Source organism: Pogona vitticeps, chromosome 4 (genome assembly GCF_051106095.1).
Source record: "Pogona vitticeps strain Pit_001003342236 chromosome 4, PviZW2.1, whole genome shotgun sequence".
In the NCBI taxonomy this organism is placed as follows: domain Eukaryota; kingdom Metazoa; phylum Chordata; class Lepidosauria; order Squamata; family Agamidae; genus Pogona; species Pogona vitticeps.
Window position 1 is genome coordinate 78299455 of NC_135786.1, and position 21165 is coordinate 78320619.

At 38.9% G+C, this 21165-nt stretch overlaps 1 protein-coding gene across 6 annotated transcripts in view; it reads left to right on the plus strand.

The window, feature by feature from the left end:
• LRRC7 (leucine rich repeat containing 7) overlaps nucleotides 1-21165 on the plus strand; it is a 285490-nt gene that overhangs the window by 211535 nt on the left and 52790 nt on the right. For 5 of the 6 annotated variants that reach the window (XM_020795263.3, XM_078392975.1, XM_078392974.1 and 2 more), the window contains 7 exons: nucleotides 1716-1785; nucleotides 3599-3698; nucleotides 5623-5747; nucleotides 12435-12485; nucleotides 13704-13904; nucleotides 18185-18296; nucleotides 20057-20237. In XM_020795263.3, coding sequence (XP_020650922.2) covers nucleotides 1716-1785; nucleotides 3599-3698; nucleotides 5623-5747; nucleotides 12435-12485; nucleotides 13704-13904; nucleotides 18185-18296; nucleotides 20057-20237 — 840 coding nt within the window. The remainder of the gene's footprint in view (nucleotides 1-1715; nucleotides 1786-3598; nucleotides 3699-5622; nucleotides 5748-12434; nucleotides 12486-13703; nucleotides 13905-18184; nucleotides 18297-20056; nucleotides 20238-21165) is intronic. The other variant, XM_020795265.3, reaches the window with a different exon arrangement.

Sequence of the window (21165 nt, forward strand, 5' to 3'; positions counted from 1 at the left end):
AAAGTCTTTCCACCCCTAAGAGGGCCAAAAAACTCACCACATGACACAGTGAGAATAAAAGTGCTGTGAGGTAAGGGCAAAATTCCAGCAGAATAAACATTAATTTTTATACTAGATGTATTTCTAGAGTTACTGGATTTCAAGTATGTAGACTTTACAAAATTCAGTAGCAATTGTATGCAAGAAAGATCTCTGAAGCTGAGTGTTGTGTGGAGACTCAGCAGAGGAATAGAAAAAAATAAGTCTTGGCTAATCTATAGAATAGATGTGGTACATGTGATGTGTGAGTTAAAGAACCCATGAGTTAAAATATGCATGGATAGGATGGAATGATTTGTGGGATTAATATTAACATTTAGACTCAGACTTTCATCTGTCTCTAAAATTATCTTAGTTGTACTTCCTAGCATGTCTTACTCCTGACAGTAATAAAATTCCTTTTTCTACTTGAGAAAAAAAGCAGTCACTTTGGTGTCAGAGCCCTTAGCTGCTCATGTAGACTTGGGATCTTAGGGTAGTGCCATTTTGGTGTGATTGCAGTGTTTTAAGGATCATTTAAATCATTAACTGGATTAAATTTGGGCAGCCTTTAATGCTAAGAAAGTAAAGTCTTCATTAGTGTAAGCTTTTTCATCTGCATAAATGGGCTTGTATGCAGCATCTTTCATCTTTTTTTTGGTTGGAACAGCAGTGGCTCGTGAACTGCTAGACTCTTGATAAAACTGCTTTAGAATCAAAAACAGTTCAAAGGATGCTGGTAGGGAAAAGAACCCTCTTTTTGTATAAGGAAGCAGCTCTGGGATTGTGTGCTTAATGTTTTATACTGTCACCCGTTCTAATCAAGAAGATTTTAAACAGAAGAAATAAAAATCGTATTCAGGCATTGCTTTATTTCTTTTTCTATTGCAGCATGCTATGATCAAAATCTGTGAGACATACTCCTAATATTTTCACAGGAAACATGCCCAATTAGCACCAGAAAAAAAGAAATCCACAGTATTAAAAATGTAGATGTTTTAATTATAAATGCCAATTAAAAAAAAAGATGGCCAGCACCCAGTTCCATAGTTCTGCTGCCAGAGAGGGAGTGACATTGTTGTCAGTAGCAGGTTGCTGCTAATTAAAGAGTTCCTCCTTAAATTCTGGGCTGTACCCAACTTCATTTCATTGTGTGCAAGTTGCACATAACTCAGAATCAAAAGATGAACTCTTTAATTAGTAGCAGTCTGTTGCCATCAGTGATATCACTTCCATTGTGTCAGCAAAGATACAAAATAGCATAGTAACTGGTGGGGTGAGAGAATCAATGGGCAATTTGTTTACATTTTCCAGAGTCTCATGTACTTACAAATAAAATTAAGTGCCTTTAGATTCTGACTAAGATAAACAAATCTGTGCCTTGAAACTGGTGGTTTTTAAATTACTTTAACTATCTGGGCTTTATGGAAATATTCTGAAGATTTAAGAATAAAGTATGTATTTAAAACTAAAACAGTTTTTGAAAATTCTCTTGTTAAAAATGAATGTTTCTTTTTAAAAGTCTAAAACAATACAAAAAGATGAGCAGAATAAAAATTGCATAATCTCCTTTGTTATCTGACTACAACATTCTGTAGCATGAAAATCTGTTAATAAATAAGGCTTCTGCAAGAATGAAAAACTCACATTATCCCAATACTAGTTTTGATTTTGGTGTGTTTTTTTGTTTTTTACAGATTGAAAAACTTGCCTATTACTTTTACAAAGCTTAAAGACCTTGCAGCATTGTGGCTTTCAGACAACCAGGTACATATTTTATATAAGTTTTCATCCTGAGAGCTAAATAGAACAGTAGTGAAATCAGCTGTGTAGATACCCTGGATTGCCAGAAAGACAAGCAAGTGGGTCCTAGGTCAAATGAAGCCTAAACTATATCTGGAGATGAAAATGTTGAAATTGAGACTCTCCTACTTGGGCACATCATGAGAAGACAGGATAATGCTGGGAAAGGTGGAAGGTAGCAGGAAAAGAGGAAGACCAAATATGAGATGGACTGGTTCCCTAAAGGAAGCCATAGGCTTGAGTCTACAAGGTTTGCCATAAATTGGAGGTGACTTTATGGCACATACAACAACAACAGTCAACACAGAATTTGAGCAATGGTTTAAAAAATTGAGAATCACTTCAGAAGTGTCCATGTGTAGCACTCTGTAAGCATTTTATTCCCTTTCAGTTTCTTTACTATCAGATTATCTTTCTGTGAACTCCTACATATTTTAAATCCTCAAGATTAGTTATTTGTTACAAAAGCCGCCGATCAAGAAATCACCTCCAGTAAATGGAGTCTTTTATTTTCAGAGCAATATTTCCACCAGTTCTTAGTGCAGTATACAAATCACTTGTTTAACTAATTTTTCTTGGACCAGCTACAACATATCAGAATAAATTCAGAGTAGTTCACACAAAACTCACATTATTTTTCTCAACAACATGGTTTGTTTTTTCTCTCCCTCAAAAAATAGTTCTTTAATTGAACATTCAAATGTATGCCTTTCTTCCTTCCTTTCTTCTATGGTGGCATCCATAGTCCATCTTCCATTTTTACAGTAACAACAACCTGTGAAGAAAGCTAGGCAGATCAAACCTTGATGCCTCCACTAGCTAATATAGCTAGCTAACTAACTAGGCTAACTAGCTGTTGTTATTGGTATTCCTCCTCACTCTTATTATTGCATGTATTAATCCTAAAATGCACTTGTAGAAACATTTATGTAGGAATACATCCTGTTGAATTCAGTGGGACTTGCTTCTGAGTAAACTTGCATGAGGTGGCACTATTCTGTGTAACAGAATGTGTTCAGAATGGTGAGTCTAAGAATGTATTTCAGTTGTTTCTTCTCTTAAAATATTGTCCTCACTGTGATTGGGTGTTCACGCTTTTTCACTAGTTATAAGAAAGTACTGACTGTAGCAAGGATTTCCCTGCTGAAATAAAAATAATTTATATACTGCTTTTCCAGAGGAGGCAGTTCCCAAAACAGCACATAACAAGTACCAGTGTTTCAAAACTCAAGATTTGAAAAGAAAGAAGCAAATATACAATATTCTGTGGTAGTAATTGCTTTCCAGATATTATGAACAGGGGTTTCAACAAAGGAGGGATGATATAAACTCAAGTCCAACATGTTCTGTTCACCACGTTGTTACATCTGAAGGGAATGGGGGTATTCTGTCTGTGATACAAGAGTTGCCTTCTAGAGTTGATACAGGATGGAAAATGTGCATATGTAATATTGAGTATGGAAATTGTAAAGCCATTGCATGTATACCTACATTTTTAAACATACTGATATTCCTCCTTAGGATGGGACAATGTATAGGGCTATAGAACTTATGTTCTATATATTTGTTAGAGATGCTGTATCTTAGTCATGTACAATTTAATTACCTACCTGTAAGTCATGTTAGTAGCATATTTTCATCAAGAAGTTTAACAACAGCTATCTTGGTAGTAGGGTACTGTTTGTTAGTGTTCATGTTATTGTTACATATCATCATTTTGTATATTTTACCCGCACACAGTTTTTTTAAAGTTTTTGTGATGTTGCTTGCTTTACAGTCTAAGGCCCTTATCCCCCTTCAAACTGAGGCACATCCAGAAACAAAGCAAAGAGTGCTTACTAACTACATGTTTCCTCAGCAGCCCCGCAGTGATGAAGGTAAAGTGCTGTCAGCCCAGTTTTCTAAATGCATAAACCTATGTAATAATTATTTGTCACTTCTCATATTGCAAACAATGATTCTGTTGGAAGTTGTTGATCTGATAACACAACCGGATGTGTTTATTTAGCATTTCTGAAGCTATTGGGACCCTGCATTTGTATTTTCTAAGGATTTCCTTTTAAATTAGCTTTTGTTCTCTAATGTCACTGTCATCTAGAGTGTCATGAAATACCATGGTTTATGGTGATGGGAATGGTCATAGACTTGTTGCAGAGCCATGCTCTCCCTCAAACACTCTTGTCCCAGTGAGGCAAAGAAGAAGAGTCTGAAATCTTCTGCTTGCATTTTTGATTAACTACCTTGCCTGAGATCATCTAACTACGGTTCATCTTACTTGCCATTTTTTAAAACCATGGATAGTGAAATATCTGTTTTCCTAAATAAGAATGGCCAGAATGTAGGGGACTGGGCATACTATTATTGTGTGGTTAGTTATAAATAATAAAATAATAAGCATGATATGTTTGCTTGCATGGCATCTTGATAAGCATTTTACCATCAGACTACTGAGCATAGGTCCATGACAGGGGCACCAGGGGTGCCGCCTTAAATTTTAAAGTGCTAAATTTAGTTCTTCCTTTCTTCCCTTCCCATTTTTTATTACTTGCATGTTGCATCATAAATTTAGATTATAAACTGAAGGCAGAGATTTTCATACTATTTACATTTTAAGATACTCTTAAGAATTTTTTTGGCCAAAGGATGCACCATGGATGCTATAAATGATTGAATGGAATCAAAAAATCTTCTAATCTTCTTGCAAATACAGCAGAGGATCAGGGCATGTAAACTGGTCTTGCCTAAAATCATTCCTGATAGTGATCCCTAGTCTGAATGTATCCAATACCTTCTAGCTATAAAAACATAATATGGCAAAAATACTGTGTGTCCCAAGCTTCCATTATCCAAGGGAACTTAAGGCTCATGAATTATTGGGTTTCTGTCATGTGTGAGAGTGTTAATACTGTATGTGCTTACTCTGCTGTAAACTACATTGAAGATCATTCAGTCAAAAAGCAAGACACCAAAACAAATCCCAAAAGAACTAACTAAATAAATAAATAATCAAGGTAAATGTTATAAAATATTTTAACATGCTGCATAGATTCACTGAATTCTCTTTAGTTTCTATGGTGGAACAAGCTAAATAATTATATAAATAGTTAAATAAACACTGCTCTGAATTGGTCCAGCAAAGAATTTCATCTTGAATGATTTTATTAAATTTGTGGCATATTGATAGCCATTAGCAGGCAGATGTTTTGTACTGACAAAAAATTAGTAACGAGGGTAGGTGGCTATTTTATACAAACCTGAGTCCCAAATGACCTTAACTACTGACCCTGTGCATCTTTATAAGGGGGCCAAACTGGGTCGTCTGTGTGATATTTTTGACTGCTTCTCAGATTCACAAGCAAAATATAGACACTTTGAATTATCTGACTGCTTTAAAATAAATAAATAATTTTAGGCTAAAGCCAGGGTCCTTTTTTGTCATCATGCCTATCTGGCCTTATTTGCACAATTGGATGCACTTTCTTAGACCTCACACAAGATTCTTCTGCTTGCAGAAAGAGCTGTGCTTCGTTTGAGTGTGCATCAGCATGCTCCCTAAAATTACACCAATGGACTGAACATCCCTGCAGTCGTGCAGTACCTGTTGTGTACTCACTTATGGAAGTGTGTGATCCAGTGCAATCCTGTTAGTCAAGGTTTATGCTGTGTGAAGATTGAAAAGGATCTTGGCCTCAGGCAGCTTTTTTTTTCTAGTGTGAAGTTGTTGATCTAAGGCAATATGGTGAGCAAGGTTTTGTCACAAAACCTATTTGATTCTTGCATTAATTTTCTAACTAACTATAGATTTCCAGTCTGACAGTGATAGCTTTAATCCTACTTTGTGGGAGGAACAGCGACAGCAACGTATGACAGTTGCCTTTGAATTTGAAGAAAAAAAGGAAGAAGAGGAAAATGCAGGAAAAGTTAAGGTAACAGATTTTGTTTCCTGCTTTTTGGTACATTGGGTTCTAAAACACTTCAAAATGACACGGATGAATCTGTGTCATGACTGGGAGTGGTAAAGCTCAGTGAACAAAACCCATGGTAAATAAGCAGATGGTATTCAAATGTGTGGAACCATTATTGGCCAAATCTATGGGTAAGATTAGAATCCAAAAATGTTTAACAGGGGGGTAAACTCCACTGAATACCAATGTAATTGCTTCTCATTCGATTATACTATAAATCCTTCTGAAATATTGACTGTGTCCACTATGACTACTATTGGTCTCTCATTGCCAGCTGTGGGAGATGAAACTTTACAAGTGCTTCAAAGCCTTTTTTTCCATAATTGACCATGAGGGTGCCCTACTTGTGGGGGGGGGCTGAATGTTTTTGTTGCTTTGTGCAAGTATGACCTTTCTTCACAAAGTGGCCTGATATCTTTATGCATCTTTCCTTGATATCATTGCTTTTTATATTCATATACCATATTTGCCGGCGTACAAGATGACTTTTTGGCCCCAAAAACATGCCTCCAATTGGGGGGGGATCTTATACACCTGGTGCGGGGCCGCGCCGGCAGGGGAGGAAGGCAGGCGGGCAGGCAGGCAATTGGTCCAGACAGAGGGAGGGAAGCAGAGCTGGCCATGCCTGAGCGGCCAGAGCCCACCGCTGGGCTGCCCGCCGCCCTGCGCCGCTGAGCCAGCTGCCTGCTTGCCCGCCTGCCACCAGATAGCCGCTTCCCCTCTTCCTCCTCCTCCTCCTCCTCCTCCTCCTCGCACTTTATATTTTGAGTGTAAATATTGGGGGGGTTGTCTTATACGCCCGGTCGTCTTGTACACCGGCAAATACGGTACTTCCTATAGTGGACCGTTAAGACTCGGGGCATTTAGAAAGAAAGCAATTGGCACATCGGCACTTCTATAAATATCTATGAAGATGGAGAATTGCATCTTGTCTCCTTGCATATCATGTTGGCAGAACAGAAATGAAAGTGTTCCAAGTGGATTTTGCTGTACTGTTTTAGAAAAATAGAAGCAGTGTGTAAGCAATGGAAGCTGATGGCTTAGGTTTACAAAGGCTGTCTCTAATCAGCTATAATTCAGAACTGTCACATCAGATGAAACAAATAGCTCTTTCAAGCAGCTGTTTCCATTCTACATAAAATTGGGGGGAAATCAGTTAGATTCCTTTATTAAAGCCAGGTATTATCTGGAATGGTGGTTACACAGGGAAAAATATTGTAGGAGCACAGTTAATTAATTAGCACTGACATGCATTTTACCTCTGAGATTTAATGCCCTTATACTGCATAATGATGACTAATTATGTTGGTCATTAAGTTGTTATGTTTTGTCCTGAGTAAGGCAACTCTTCCATAATTCTTCCAGATCTTTCCCAAATTATTCCTAAAAACCTTGATCGCTGCATTGCGATCTATTGAAATTGTCTTCTTACCATAGAACAGATTTCTGCTTGAATATTTGTGTTTTCAATAAAGATGCAGTAATTCCCGTCGATCTTGTCCTGAGGGCTGACCCAAGAGAGTTTTCTGCTAAAGCAAAGGGCAAAGGTGCCCTTTACCATGTAAGGGAAGGTAGCCAGGCTGTCTATTGACTCTTACACTGCTAGCAAAAGGATAACATATTTCAGCACACTTGAAGGCAAAAGTCTTCTTGGCTTAATTCTCCCTCTTCTCCTTTTTCCCTCTCATCCTCATTTCTCCCCTCTCCCTGTCTTTACTGTGGTTCTTAGGCAGCTTGAGCCAGAATTAGAAACCCCTAAGACTACCCACCACCCCAGTGTTTGATCTCACTTCTTTCTCCAGTCCCAGACTCTTCCAGACAAGGTGGTCAATCAAGATAGAGCCTGTCAAATTGTTTAAACTGGGGAAAGCAGTCATATTGGTGCCAATGTTCATGTTTCTAATGTTTACCACTTCAACAAGAAGACTGTAACTCCCACAATAGCCTTTTCAGACTATAACTCCCAGACTCCTCCAGCCAGCATGGCCAGTTGAAATATAACCTGTCCAGTTTATTTAACTTGAGACATTAGTATTGGCTGTGTACAGTTTTGCATTTCTAGCTCTTACTGTTTTGGACGGGTTATAACTGGATAGGTTTGCTTGACTGTCCTCCTGTCAGGGGAGGGGGGGAATCCTTTGTATTAATCCTGGACAACCAAAGTATTTGCAAAATTCCATTTCTCTGATTTGTACCATTTCTGAGATCTGTCTATTTTAGTAAGAGGACTCCACCTCCCAGAATCCTCCAAAAAGCTAGCCAGTTCAGACATAATCCACTCCGATATTTCACTGGGGACACATTAATGCCCATTCGAACAATCATTTGGGACAACACACATGCACATGAACATTTGATTTTACTTGCAAAATCATAGGCATTTATGAGAATTAATATAGCCACAAGAATATGTAGTAGAGTTGACTTTTCACTCAAAATATTCTTTAGTATATAATATACCGTGTTTCCCTGAAAATAAGACAGGGTCTAATATTAATTTTTGCTCCAAAAAATGCATTAGGGCTTATTTTCAAGGGATTTTTATTTTACAGTCATGTCATCTTCTGGTTGCTGCACAATGCTGCACAATGGTGGAGGGTGGGGTTTCACTTAACCAGGGCTTATTTTGGGGGTAGGGCTTATATTACGAGCATCCTGAAAAATCATGTTAGGTCTTATTTTCAGGTTAGGTCTTATTTTCGGGGAAACAGGGTAGTTAGCTTTCAGACCTTAGTATTCAAAACATGATTATTCAGTCTTTTCCGTTTTCCTATGCCTAATGTCACAGGGGAGTTTCTAGTGGTACTGTTCTACTGGTGGAATTTCAGGATCCAGTGCAGCCAATAAGGGATTATACTTCTCATTGTAGCCCCTTATGACCTCCAAGTCAGTTCTGGAGGACTGGAAAGCCCTTTAGAGCCGGTCTTTGGGTGGCATGGAGGACCAAAGGAAAAACAAATGGAAGTTGTACTGTGATCACTGGTGGAACGCTGCATTTAGCTCATACTTTTTTAAAATTTTATTTAAAATATGTTAACCCCCATCTTCCTCCTTAATATTAAAAGGCAATATTAAAGCTAACAACAGTGAGTATACAAATATTGAAAAGATGAAACAAATACCATACGCAAAAAGCAACAACCCATAAACAACACCAAAACATATTCAAATCAGTAAGGTACAACAATCCATTTAAAAATCTCACTCAGGCAGCCAGTCACTGAAAAGAAAGGTCTTTGCCTGTTTGCAGAAGGACAAGAAAGATGGGGCCAGCCTAGTTTCCTGTGGAAGGGAGTTCCAGAGTCTGGGAGCAGCAACACAGAAAGCTTTCTCCTGTGTCCCCACCAAACACAACTGTTAAGGTGGTGGAACCAAGAGAAAGGCCTCTCCTAATGAGGAGAGGTCTGCATTTCTTGTAAAGGGAAACGCATACCTTGAGATACCTTAGGCCCAAGCTATTGAATTCAGCCCAGAAATGGATTGGCAGCCAGGGCTGTAACAGGGCTGTGTCGAGCCCCAGTCAGTAATATGGCTACTGCATTTTGGATCCATTGAACTTTCTGGATACTTTCCATATGCAGCCCCAGATAGGGCGCCTTACAGTAATCCAGTCCAGATGTAACTGAGGGATGTGTCGCTGTGACAGAATCAGATTTCTCCAGGAATAGGCACTATTTTATTCTACATGTTACATTTAAAAAATACATTCAGTGCCTCAAATTACAAAAGATCAAACAAACATGGTCGCATATACACATACAGTGGTGCCTCGCTTAACGAGTGCACCGTATAGCGATGTTTCCGTATAGCGATCCCTTTTTCGGGATCGCTATATGGAAACATACCCGATCTTCGCAATGGGGAAAACCCGCATTGAAAAGATCGGGTATTGCGGCGGCCATTTTGCTTAGCGAAGGCGCGAAAATGGCTGCCGGCACCTGGAATCCTCGCTGAACTGGTAAGTAACGAAGGTATTGGAACGCATTAAACGAAGTTTAATGGGTTCCAATACCTTTCCCCTACCCGTTTAGCGATGATTCCGTATAGCGAGGGTTAATCCGGAACGGATTAACCTCGCTATACGGGGCACCACTGTATATATACTGTAGTGCCAAACAGATGGGCACAGACTGCTGGTTTAGCAGTTCATGCCACTTCTGACCTTGTCTAAACAGGTAGGTGTTCAGTGCCTCCTCCAACAGTCAACCACTTGGAGGCAGTGCCTGGAGGAGGCAGGGCAGGGAAGCCAGGGTGCGGCCTCTGGGAGGGTGCCTATTGGGGGAGCTTGGAAACACCAAACACTTCTTTGGATGAACTACAAACTGGCATGGGCCAACAAATCAACAGTTCCTGCCCATTTTTAGTGCCAAATATGTATTCCTCTGCCCACTATAAATAGACCTATGCTCTGAGTGCTGGCTATCAATATTGGAAGTTTTTGCAAGATTTTTGTTTGAGCAATGCTTTGCTAGACTGGGGTAAGTGGTTCAGTTACAAAACTTGATTTGCTAAAGTGAAAAATTGTATCTATTAATTAAACCAATTATCTTTAGAATTTTAGGATGACCATTACTGAATGTTTATATGTATTTTTTACCTAGATAAGGAAGGCTTATTTTTGCCTTTTCATTTAATTAAGCAAAAAATAATTTACTTCAGAAATATTCACAACATCTAGGTTAACCTCAAAGCTTTTTTTTTTTTTTTTTTTTTTTGGACTGGTGCCTGTTTTCTGATCCATTGCCCAAGCTTAAGAAAGCCTGTGAGCTATGATTAGAAACAAATTTTATTTTCTATTATCATTTTAATTTATCAACTGGAAAAGAGCTCTATTAACAGAGGCTAACAATGTAGAACTAAGATAGTATAGAATAATATTACTAGATCACTTTTGCACAGTGTGCATTGGAAAATAATAAACCTGGCTTGTCTCTAGTCACAGGTAACAAACTGGAAGTTAAGCTCCAGAAATTCACTTGCTGGTTCCTCTCCTGGAAGGAAAAGTCTGATTTCACCCACTGAAAGATGGTGACTCCCATTTTAGACCTGTTGTGAATTCACTCTGGTTTTAGTCTGCCCTTTATATGAATGATCCACGGTATTGAACACTATCCCCAAATTAGAGACTCAGCACTTTACAGGCAATCTAAAGAGCAATTTAAAATCCAGAGTAGAGTTGTAACCAAACATAAGACCTCTGTATTTATTTTTTTTATTTTTTATTTTTATTTTTATTTTATTTTTACTATAGCCCCCAGAAGTCTACAGGAATTCTCCCAGCCAAAATTCTGAGGGTTTTAGTAAAAAAACTCAAAACTCTCTCAGGTGTTTTTGTTTACAGCTGAGGAATAAAAGCTCCTCTCAGACCTGACATATCTTTATGAAGACAGAGGAAGTGGCTGGGAGTGGCTAAGATCTGTGACAGCTGCAAGGCATTAAGGGTCTGATTTAAAATACCTGAGAGGACTTTGATTTTTAAAAAACTTATTTATTAATTTTTTTATATTTGGTTTAACCACCCAGAAATCTGGCTAGAGAAAACACATATAGATTTCTACGTGCTGTTGTTACAAAAATACAAAAGCTTCATGCCTATAAATCACAACACCTCCAATTTGCTAACAGGGGAATGGCATTGTGAATTCACAGGACACGGTGTTATGTCTGCACCAGCCCTACTATTGTTTCAACAGTGGAAATGTTATCTTACTAAATGTGTTTGCAAATAGGGTGAGTTCATACATATACATGTTTCATTGGCAACAGCATCAAATTATAAGCTCTATGTCTGAAACAAACAACACAGATGTGAAATAGCCATCACACATAAAGTGTTTTAAAATTGGCATATTTTCATGGTGATTTAAAATGCAATATTTTAAAGTAAAGAATAATTTTTGGTTGTTGCAAGTCTTTAAATAATGAGGCACAGTGTAAACATGAATGTGTACATTATCACTAATATTCCTTTTGGTTTTAACAAGAGAACTTGCAGGTCCAATGAAATACTTTAAGAGCTAAAAGCAATTGGTGTCACTCAATAATATATTTGTTTAAATCCTAATTTAAATATATTAAACAAATAAAACATATTTTATTAATTTGTCTCATCAAGGTGTTGATGAGTATGTTTTGTGTTGGAGTATGTTTACAAATACTCCAACACAGGCTTGATGGAAAATGCACATTTTAGTTCTATTATATTGTTAAGCAGATGTTTGGAACTGTCCCATATATGAGTGTTTGAAGGTGATTCTATTACATATTGATCCAGTAAACATAATGCACAGTGATGATTACAGATGCTTTAAAACCACTATTAATTTCTCTGGCATCTTGTGTATCTATGCATTGCATATCAACAGCAGGCATCTTTATGTTTGGCTGATATGAAGACATCCTGAGGGGTGAAATAACTTGCAGTATTAAGAGCCTGATTTTCAGGGACACATGTGCCCTACAACAGACTGCATAATAATCATCTAATAGGATTTGGGTTCTGTTTTGTGTTTGATAATAGACCTTTTAATGTTTTTTATACTAATTTTGTATTAATGGGTCTTGTGAAATTTGCTTTTGGTCAAGTGTATCATTGTATGCTGAAATGAATTTGACAGTAGAAATTAAAAAAGCAATTCTTCTATCCAGGAATATTGCACTTTGGAAGGTTTTTATCCCCAGCGGCATGCTACTTCTGAGGTAACTTTAAATGTGAAACATAAAAGACCATGAATAGAAAGGGAGTCTAGACTTCATTGGTAATTATCATTTTTAATATCAATATGGGAATATCTTCACCCTAATTTTATCTAGCACATCTGAGAGTACATCTAGCCATGAAAGTTAATATTGACTCTAAGATAAATTGATTGTACTCAAATCTCCTTACATAGTTAATTAATTACATTGTCTTTTTTAGTATCCTTTCCAATGCATGTACCATTTTTGGCTTACGTCCCAGCTATCTTTAAGGTCATGTGTAAGTCATAGTTAAACCATGCCCCAGATCATGTAGTAAAACAGATTAGATTATTAGCAATTACAGTGTTTCAACTTCAAGTCTTTTAGAATTGTAGTAGTGCTATATTCCACACATCACTTATTTAGTTTTCTCGTTGGAGCTGTACATTGATATGTAATGTAATATTTCATATTTGCTATTGAGATCCATGTTTGGATGTGCTTGTTTGTTCTGCATACTTTATTATACTTCAATGCTGAGTGTAAGTTGCTACCATAGTTTGTACTCTTCACATCAGTCAAGCTTTTTGAATGGATGCCTATTAACTTGTGTCTGCATTGGAACCTTGGCTGTACATGCTATTTTTTCCTTTTGTGGTAAAATATATAATATCCTAGTTATTCAAATACACTCATCCATCAGAGAAAAACAAAAATGTTCTATATTGAGTTCAATCCATTGAAAAGTATATGCTCTTAAGTCTCAGTGGTTTCAGTAAGACTTAAGAACATTTACCTTTTTTGGATTGTGCCTAGCATGTTCAGATAAGCTGTCACAATCATATATTATAAAGTCAAAGTGACTTTCCATTTGCTAATGGATTTCTAGACTTTTTTAAAAAATAAACTATTAGAAGGGCCTTTAACAGTGTGAATATCAAGGCACAATTTTAACAAAAATATTTTCAAATTATAGATTTCAAGGAAAAAATAAATTCTGGTAGTTGACACCGGTGGATTTGAATTCTCCATTTGCCGTGTTGTAAATGACATAGGCTTTAACATTTCAAAACACACAATATAGCAAATGTTTTATGTTAACATTGTCTCAAATGCCTAAGCTCACTGTCTCTGTGTTTTGCGTTTATATAGCCTTGATAAACAAAACTAGACATTTAATCATTATTTTTATTTCCTATTTCTGCTTTTAATTTAATCTATTAAATGAATGCTCAGGTTGAAATAAACTTAAAGCGTTATCCAACTCCATATCCAGAAGATTTAAAGAATATGGTGAAATCTGTTCAAAATTTGGTGGGCAAAGCTAGCCATGGAGTAAGGCCTGAGAATTCCACACCAACATCCAGCACAGAACAAGCTGTGAAGGACAAATATGAGCACAAGTGGCCAGTGGCAACAAAAGAGATATCAGTGGAGGTAACAAGTGACAATGCCTACTCTATTAAAATCAATGCAGTATTGGTCTATTTATTGAGGGTGTAATATGAATAAGGTCCGGAATGGTTCATGATCTGAGCAAGGGGTGCCTTACCCCCAAATTCCCCTTTCATGAGCTGCCTAAGAATAAGATGATCATTCTCTCCCATCTAATTTGATACGATCTTGTGTCATTTTCAGATGGGACCAATTGTGAAATAGCTCTCACACACTATGGTTGTTTCAAACAGAGGTCTCCTAGGGCTCCAGATCGGTGCTCTTCTGTCACAATCTACAAATGCAATAGCATTTGATCCTCCATATTTTAGAGGGTCTAGGACTTTTTTAGATATATGTATCTCACAATATTCCATCCATACATTGACTGCAACATAGTCATATGGACAATGTTGTCTCTGCCTTTTCCCCCTCAGGCATCTGGAAGAATAGATTTTCTTCTCAATACCACCAGGAGAGGCAAAGTTATGTGAAATGAATTGAATAAAGGAGTCTGTCCCTTAGCAAATCCTCCTGTTCTTCCTTGTGTCTCCTAGGAGACTTACATTGTTTGTAGTTCTAATTCTAGCATATTTTCAGACCTTCCTACTTCTGTTTCTAACAATACTTCTCTAAAGTGCTACAATTTTGCCTTGTTTTCAGTGTACTTCACAAGCAGGACTATAATAATAATAATAATAATCATCATCATCATCATCATCATCGTCATCACCACCACCACCACCACCACCACCACAACCACCACCACCCCTTCCAATAGAACAGTGGTCCTCAACCTTGTGTCTCCAGACGTTCTTGGACTTCAACTCCCAGAAATCCTGGCCAGAAGAGGTGGTGGTGCAGGCTTCTGGGAGTTGTAGTCCAATAATATCTGGAGGCCCAAGGTTGGGGACCGCTGCAATAGAAGCCAAAGTGCACACACATGGTTCATGTGTTCAAATGGCAAGCCTGACTTGCTGAGTGTGGCTGTGGCTTCACACCTCTTAGTTGACACTTGTAAACTGCCTGAAACGTCCCCTCCACTTAAAGCAGATTACAAGAAGGAAAACAGAATTACACACCTGAAAGGTGCTTCTGTGCCAAACTGATAGTTTAACCCAATTAATAGCTCCTGAAGTTTAGCCCAAATTTAGGAACATCAATGGGGAGGATTGCCGGTGGGTCTGGCAAGATAGCATACCTTGAGAAGGCACATTTTTGGCTTTTCAGGCATTATAATGCCATTATCTTCTCTACAGGAGTATGGACTCTTTATAAAATTACAAATTGCATCTCTGTGAACCCTCATTGAAACCAAGAAAAAACTATACAAGTGCAGGCATAAGTAAAACCTTTATTAGACGACTAAATAAAAAATCAAACAAGGTTCTGTGGATCATGTCCATTTCTTCAGGCCATGTATGCATTGATATGTTGTGGACAGTGAAGAAATATATATATAAATGAGAGTCCCAAAATTCAAGCAGATGTTTGTGCCAGGTCTGCTTTTTAGAGATGAGTTAGGAAAAAAAAAAAAAAAACAGGCAGCATTGGAGATGTGGTTTTCAAACAACATCCCATGTAGCTCTTGGTTGGTTGGTTGGATATCACCCCCACAGCTCCTGAAACAAAGGATCACCAGATAGTTTGGGCCACCCACCCATTCTACCTCTTGCCTTCTTTTGAAACTGCAAAGCTTCTATTTGGCTGGGGAACAGGGCACCCCTGGTGGTATAGGGGGGTCTGGTATTTTCAATAGTTCTGGGGCGGTGAAACAAAGAAAACGTGTTTGGTCCTTTCTCTCTTTTTTTTCCTTTAAAGAAAGAATTGTTCTCCCTGGCTCCAGAAAGAATATCCAAAGTACAACAGGCAGTGAGGCCCTAGGCTGCTTGCCTACAAACAATCTGTGTTCCTAACCATTTCTTGTTTGTTTGCACATAGGATAATTGTTCTTTGTAAATCTTTGTAAAGCATCTCAAAAAGACAGAGCAGCCAAGTGACACAGACTAGTCAGGATAATACAGAGGTCAGGTCTTCCCCTTTTTTTTGGTGGAAATCCATCTCTCCTTGCAGGATTCTTCTTGCCCAGTGATAGTTACCAGAAGAGCCAGAAAACTGGTGCTGCAGAGAGCTTTGATTCCCTAGGGCAAACAGATTTTCCCTGCTTGAGCTGTGGGATATTAGATTAGTCCTAGCTCACTTTGCCCCTCTCCTGCAGGGCCACCATAGATTAGGACAAACAGCAATACTTCCCTCTCACATAGAGGGCATTAAGGTGGTCTGAGACTCTGCAGCAAGAGGTTTCCTTTCTGCAACAGTAGGCAATTCCTTCCTTCATGGCCCACATGTCCATGGAACACAGAATGTTTCCTGAGCAGAAAAAGTGTTTATTTGTATTCTTTGCTTCATTTGGAGATTGGCCTCTGAACCCCAACTCCTTAGCAGCCTGTAGCAACCATGTGACCTACTTCAAGTGTCTCATCTCAGAGTGGAACCTCTTCTAGATAAGCAAACTCCAGAGGTGGAATGCACTCACCTCCCCATGCCCTATGGGTCAACTTTATTTTTTTCCCATCCACTGCTCTTATCTCTTGGTCCTTCCACAAACTGAGACTGGGAAAAGTGCCCGTTTATTGTTTCCCTGCTGGTCCAGGAACTCCCCATTTCTAGAAATTCTAGCTGAAAAGGGTTCATGGTTCCTGGCTGAAATTCCCAGTCTCCTGCATCACAGGAGGTGCATCAAGATTCTGGCTAGCTCAAGCAAACAGCTTGAAATCTGAGAACAATCTTAAATTGTGGATAATGGATGACTGTTGTCTCTATATTGTTGGCATCAAGACAGCCATCCAACAGTGATTTTAAAAGCCGCCTGAAAGGCTTCCACAAGATGATGCAAATAGAAATCTACTTTGAGTCAGGGTTCAAGAGAAGCTTTCCATCAGGTAAGTCCTGATCTTACCTGATCTTGAAAACAGAGACCACATCCTTCCATTTTCTCAAAGCCAGGCAAAAGGCTGTTGTTTTCCAACCCTCACAAAAGTAATTACTAGGAGCAGCTATGCTCTGTTCTCCTCTGGCAATGACAGAACCCCTGCATGATATCTTCATCTGGGCTTCTAAGTGTCCTGAGCTTCTTTGCCTTGTTTCCTTTGAGGTCATTTTTGTTGTGGGAATAATTTTGGCCAGGCGGTTTTCAGAATGTGGAGCTCTTGCAGTGAGAAGCATCTCTGTAAAATCAACAGGATATGGTCACCCTCATTCCAGCTTCCTATGAAAAATTAACACTTTCCCACAGAAACCAAGAGTTGGTGCTCCTTTCCTTCTCCCCAATCATGTCCATGCTTCTGACAGATTGTGACACGCATTGCATGTAAGTTATAACACTCAGAATTTATGTTCTGTTCACTCTTTCCTTTTGCCCAAATTCATCAAGCAAAAAAAAAGTTTGCTTAATTACATCCATGCTAGCATGCTAGCATATTGCCTACTGTATGACGGCTCATGTCCCTAGATCAGTGAACTTCACCGTTAATCCTACTAATCAGCAGCCTTTGCCACTAATACTTCACTTCCAGAGATTTTAAGTTGGCCACATACTCTAAACCCAGTACCAGTCATTACCAAATGAACCCATTTGGCTGTGCTGCAGGGGCCTTAGACAAACAGATATTAATACCAGTCAGCATTAGATTAGGACTCCCTTCCTTCCTTCCTTCCTTACAGAGCATCTTCAGCCTATCCTGCTCTTCCGGATACCTCTGTGGCATCACCCATTTGTGGCTGATGGGAACTTTTTGGGTCCTATCTATTGTACATTCTAGCACCACCTGCTCAGTTTTCAGAGGGCTATGGCTCTCCCTTTTCTCACACACACCCCCCGCCCAACATCTCAAGAGCCTGGTGCCCTCCTTACCACATTGCTCCTTGAAACTTGGCTATGGATTGTACAGTACTGGAAATCATTACATGATTTTGCCTCATCTGGACTATATTCAGAAGACAACCTCCTGTGAACAACCCCAGAATGTACCTGCATGATAAATATTAACATACCATTTTTAAAGTGTCTGCCTCCCATGTACTGTGTGTAGATGTATGATCCAAGTTTGGGACTGGAAGTGTAATGTAAAATTCAATTTGTAGAGTTCAATAAGCATGTGTAGACTTTGACAAGCAATGCTTTCCAGAGCTGTGACACTCTCTTGCCTGACTGGGATGGGGTGTGTACTTAATTTGGGCTATCATTTTATAATATTATTTAATTCACCAACTGTATTGTACAGGACCCTTTTGTACATCCTGTGAATGATATGAGGATTGGAGAACTTCGCCCTTCAATGGCTGAAGCACCATTGTATCCACCTAAACTCGTTCTCTTGGGAAAAGAAAAAAAAGGTATGCAATCATTTGGTAGCTACTTATTGATGACAGATGTTGTAGATGCACAAGTAGAAGTAATATGTTGTCCTCTGGCTTTTACAGCTTTCCTCGCCCCAGAGGACCCAAAAAGGTCTGCCAGCTAAGGGTGCAACCTAAACCAGACAGGATAGCTGTGGGCCAACTGAGCTGACAATAGGCCAAGTGAAGCCATGCTGAATCAAACCCCTTCCAGCTCTGGGGAGGTTGGAAATTTCTTAGGATTACTCTCACCTTGGCCTAATTTTGTACTAGCAGAGTCCCTGGACTAGAGCAGGTTTTATTTTGGCATAACTCAGCTCCTTTCTCAACCTGCTTCTTCTCTACCCATTGTTTTTGTTTGCTTGTTTGCTTGCTTGTTTGCTTGTTGTACTTTTTTTAAAATCAGCACTGTGCATGGGCCAAGAGATGTTCTGTTGTGAGATCTCTTGAGATCAGCTAGTTCAAGTGCAATTGTGATCGCACAAGGAATGTTGTGCTAGCACAGCCCTGCTACATTGGGAAGGCAAAAGACATAACTGTGAGGGTTCGACTTTTGGCTCCATGTTCAATTCAAAGAAATTAGTAGATTTTTGTTACTTCAAAACAGGTGAAAGATTTGTCGGTGCATTTAACAATAAATAGGTGATTGTGAGTCTTTTCTCCTTCTGCCAACAGGTCCAGAAGGGGTTTCCAATCTTAAAACAGGAATGGGGTTCCATAACTGTTGTTCCATGGTCCTGGTAGATCAGTGGGGACCCCGTCTCTTACAGTCTGCCCCATTAGGCTTTCCAACAAGGGCACGGTCTCATCGTCCAGGTCATCATCCCACAGGATCCGTCTCTCAGGGTCTTGGCTCTCCCAGGATCATCCCTGTAACTCCTTCTCTTCATCTCCCTTTCTCTCCATTCTAATCTTTCTCTCCTTTCTCTCTCAACTCTCTCTTTCTCCTTTCTCTTTCTCCTTCTCCACTCTCTCGCCTCGGTTTCTCCCCAGTAAGAGGGTCTGGGTGGAATCTCTGCTCTCCTTCTATAATCTGCTTCCTCCTTAGGCACTCTTAACCTCTCCCATAATCCCATCCAGGGATCTTCCATCCACGCCCATTCCCAACCAGGCGGCAACTGTCTTTCCTTCACCTCCCCCATTCCTGCTTCAGACTCCACCCTCTTTTTCCTCTCTTTTCCCACCTTTTCTCCCTTAACCTCCCCTGTCATCACTTTCTGCATATCTTTGGTCAGCTCCTCTATTTCTGTCTCTTGCTGAGGTCTCGCTGAAGGCGCTGGTGCGAGTTTGGCGTCTGATTCCTTAGTTTTGCTGCTGAGGATGGACAGCTCTCCAGCAAGTGGGGTATCCCTCTCGCCTTCTGTCTCACAATAACATTCACTTTCTCCTAGTAATCAACAAGTCTCCAGTGGAATTTTCAAGCATGCACCAAGCCAATGTGTACATGCACCCAGGATAATCCCTGTAGCAACTCTTAAATTTCTGGCTAAAAGTGAGTGGATGCTATACCTGAGTAACAAAGCAAGAGGATTCCAGCCAATATCAGATTTAAGGATCGGGGAGGTGATGGAGATAGTTCTGTATTATTGACTTACTCTTCTTTGTTTAGCCCTGGGAAAAGTATACTGCTCATTGTACAATTAGACAATGGAGATGTAAGGTACTTTCTTAGACTCATTATAGCAATTGTTTCATATTGGTTCTCGCTACTCACTTCCACAACATTTTGATTTCATATTTCTTGTTCTGTTTTTCAGAGTCAACAGATGAGTCTGAAGCAGATAAAGTTCATTGCATGAATAACAGTGTTTCTTCTGGAACCTACTCTGACTATTCACCTTCACAGGCTTCTTCAGGGTCTTCTAATGCTCGTGTTAAAATGGGATCTTTACAGACTACTGCTAAAGATGCAGTGAATAATTCTTTATGGGGGAACAGGTACGGTTGCATGGCACATTCCATTTACAATGCTAGTTTTGACTATAAATACAGATCAGCCATTCAGAGGTATAATGAAAACTTGTAAAAGCTCATGGATCCTACAGTTTAAAGCTGACAGAGACCTTGTGGAGAGTAATGGAACACTGTACAATTTTTTTACCAAGTTCAGGAAAGCTGAGATCTTCCCAGTTCATTTTTAGTTGTCTGAGAATCTTTCCATCCAGAATTCAGTTCTTTATCCATAATTCTGAGCTTGGTCATAAGCATGTGAATTGCATTTCATTCACATTACCCATTACCCAGATGAATTATTTAACAAAGAACAAGAATAATAAAGCTGTAACTGTGATACAGTTATATATATCATCTAGGTTTTTTTCAATTACACATGGAACTATTAAATTAGCTGTAGAGCAACTTCATCCCATCAAGGGTATAGTAGACTAAATTTTCAAAGAGCCTTTGATGTTGCTTGCAAACTGAGCACTGTGGCCCTAAGATTTTCCCTTTAATTTCTGTGTAAACAGATAATTAAGTGTATGCAAAAGTCATTTTATATACATGTGCACTTGAATATTGCTCTTTTCACTGTTCTCCCCCTGCTTCTACTGCAGGTAAAATACAATGATTGCATACAGATATTTGGATGAGAACAAATATGGGGGACATGCAAGGGGAAATATATATATTCAACTGAGGAAAAGGGAAGAGTCATGTGTGATTATGTCCCTTATTTTTCTATTTTGCCTCTACAAAACATTTTTCCACTTGTGAAATTAAAGCAAATCATCTAGCATTTTATAGAATACAAGGTTAAATGAACTGCTGGATCATCAACCCAAACTCACTGGAGCAAGATGTTTAAGGTTAATAAGTCTTATCCAACATCAACTAATTTCCTAACATTTTATTTTAATTTTTATTC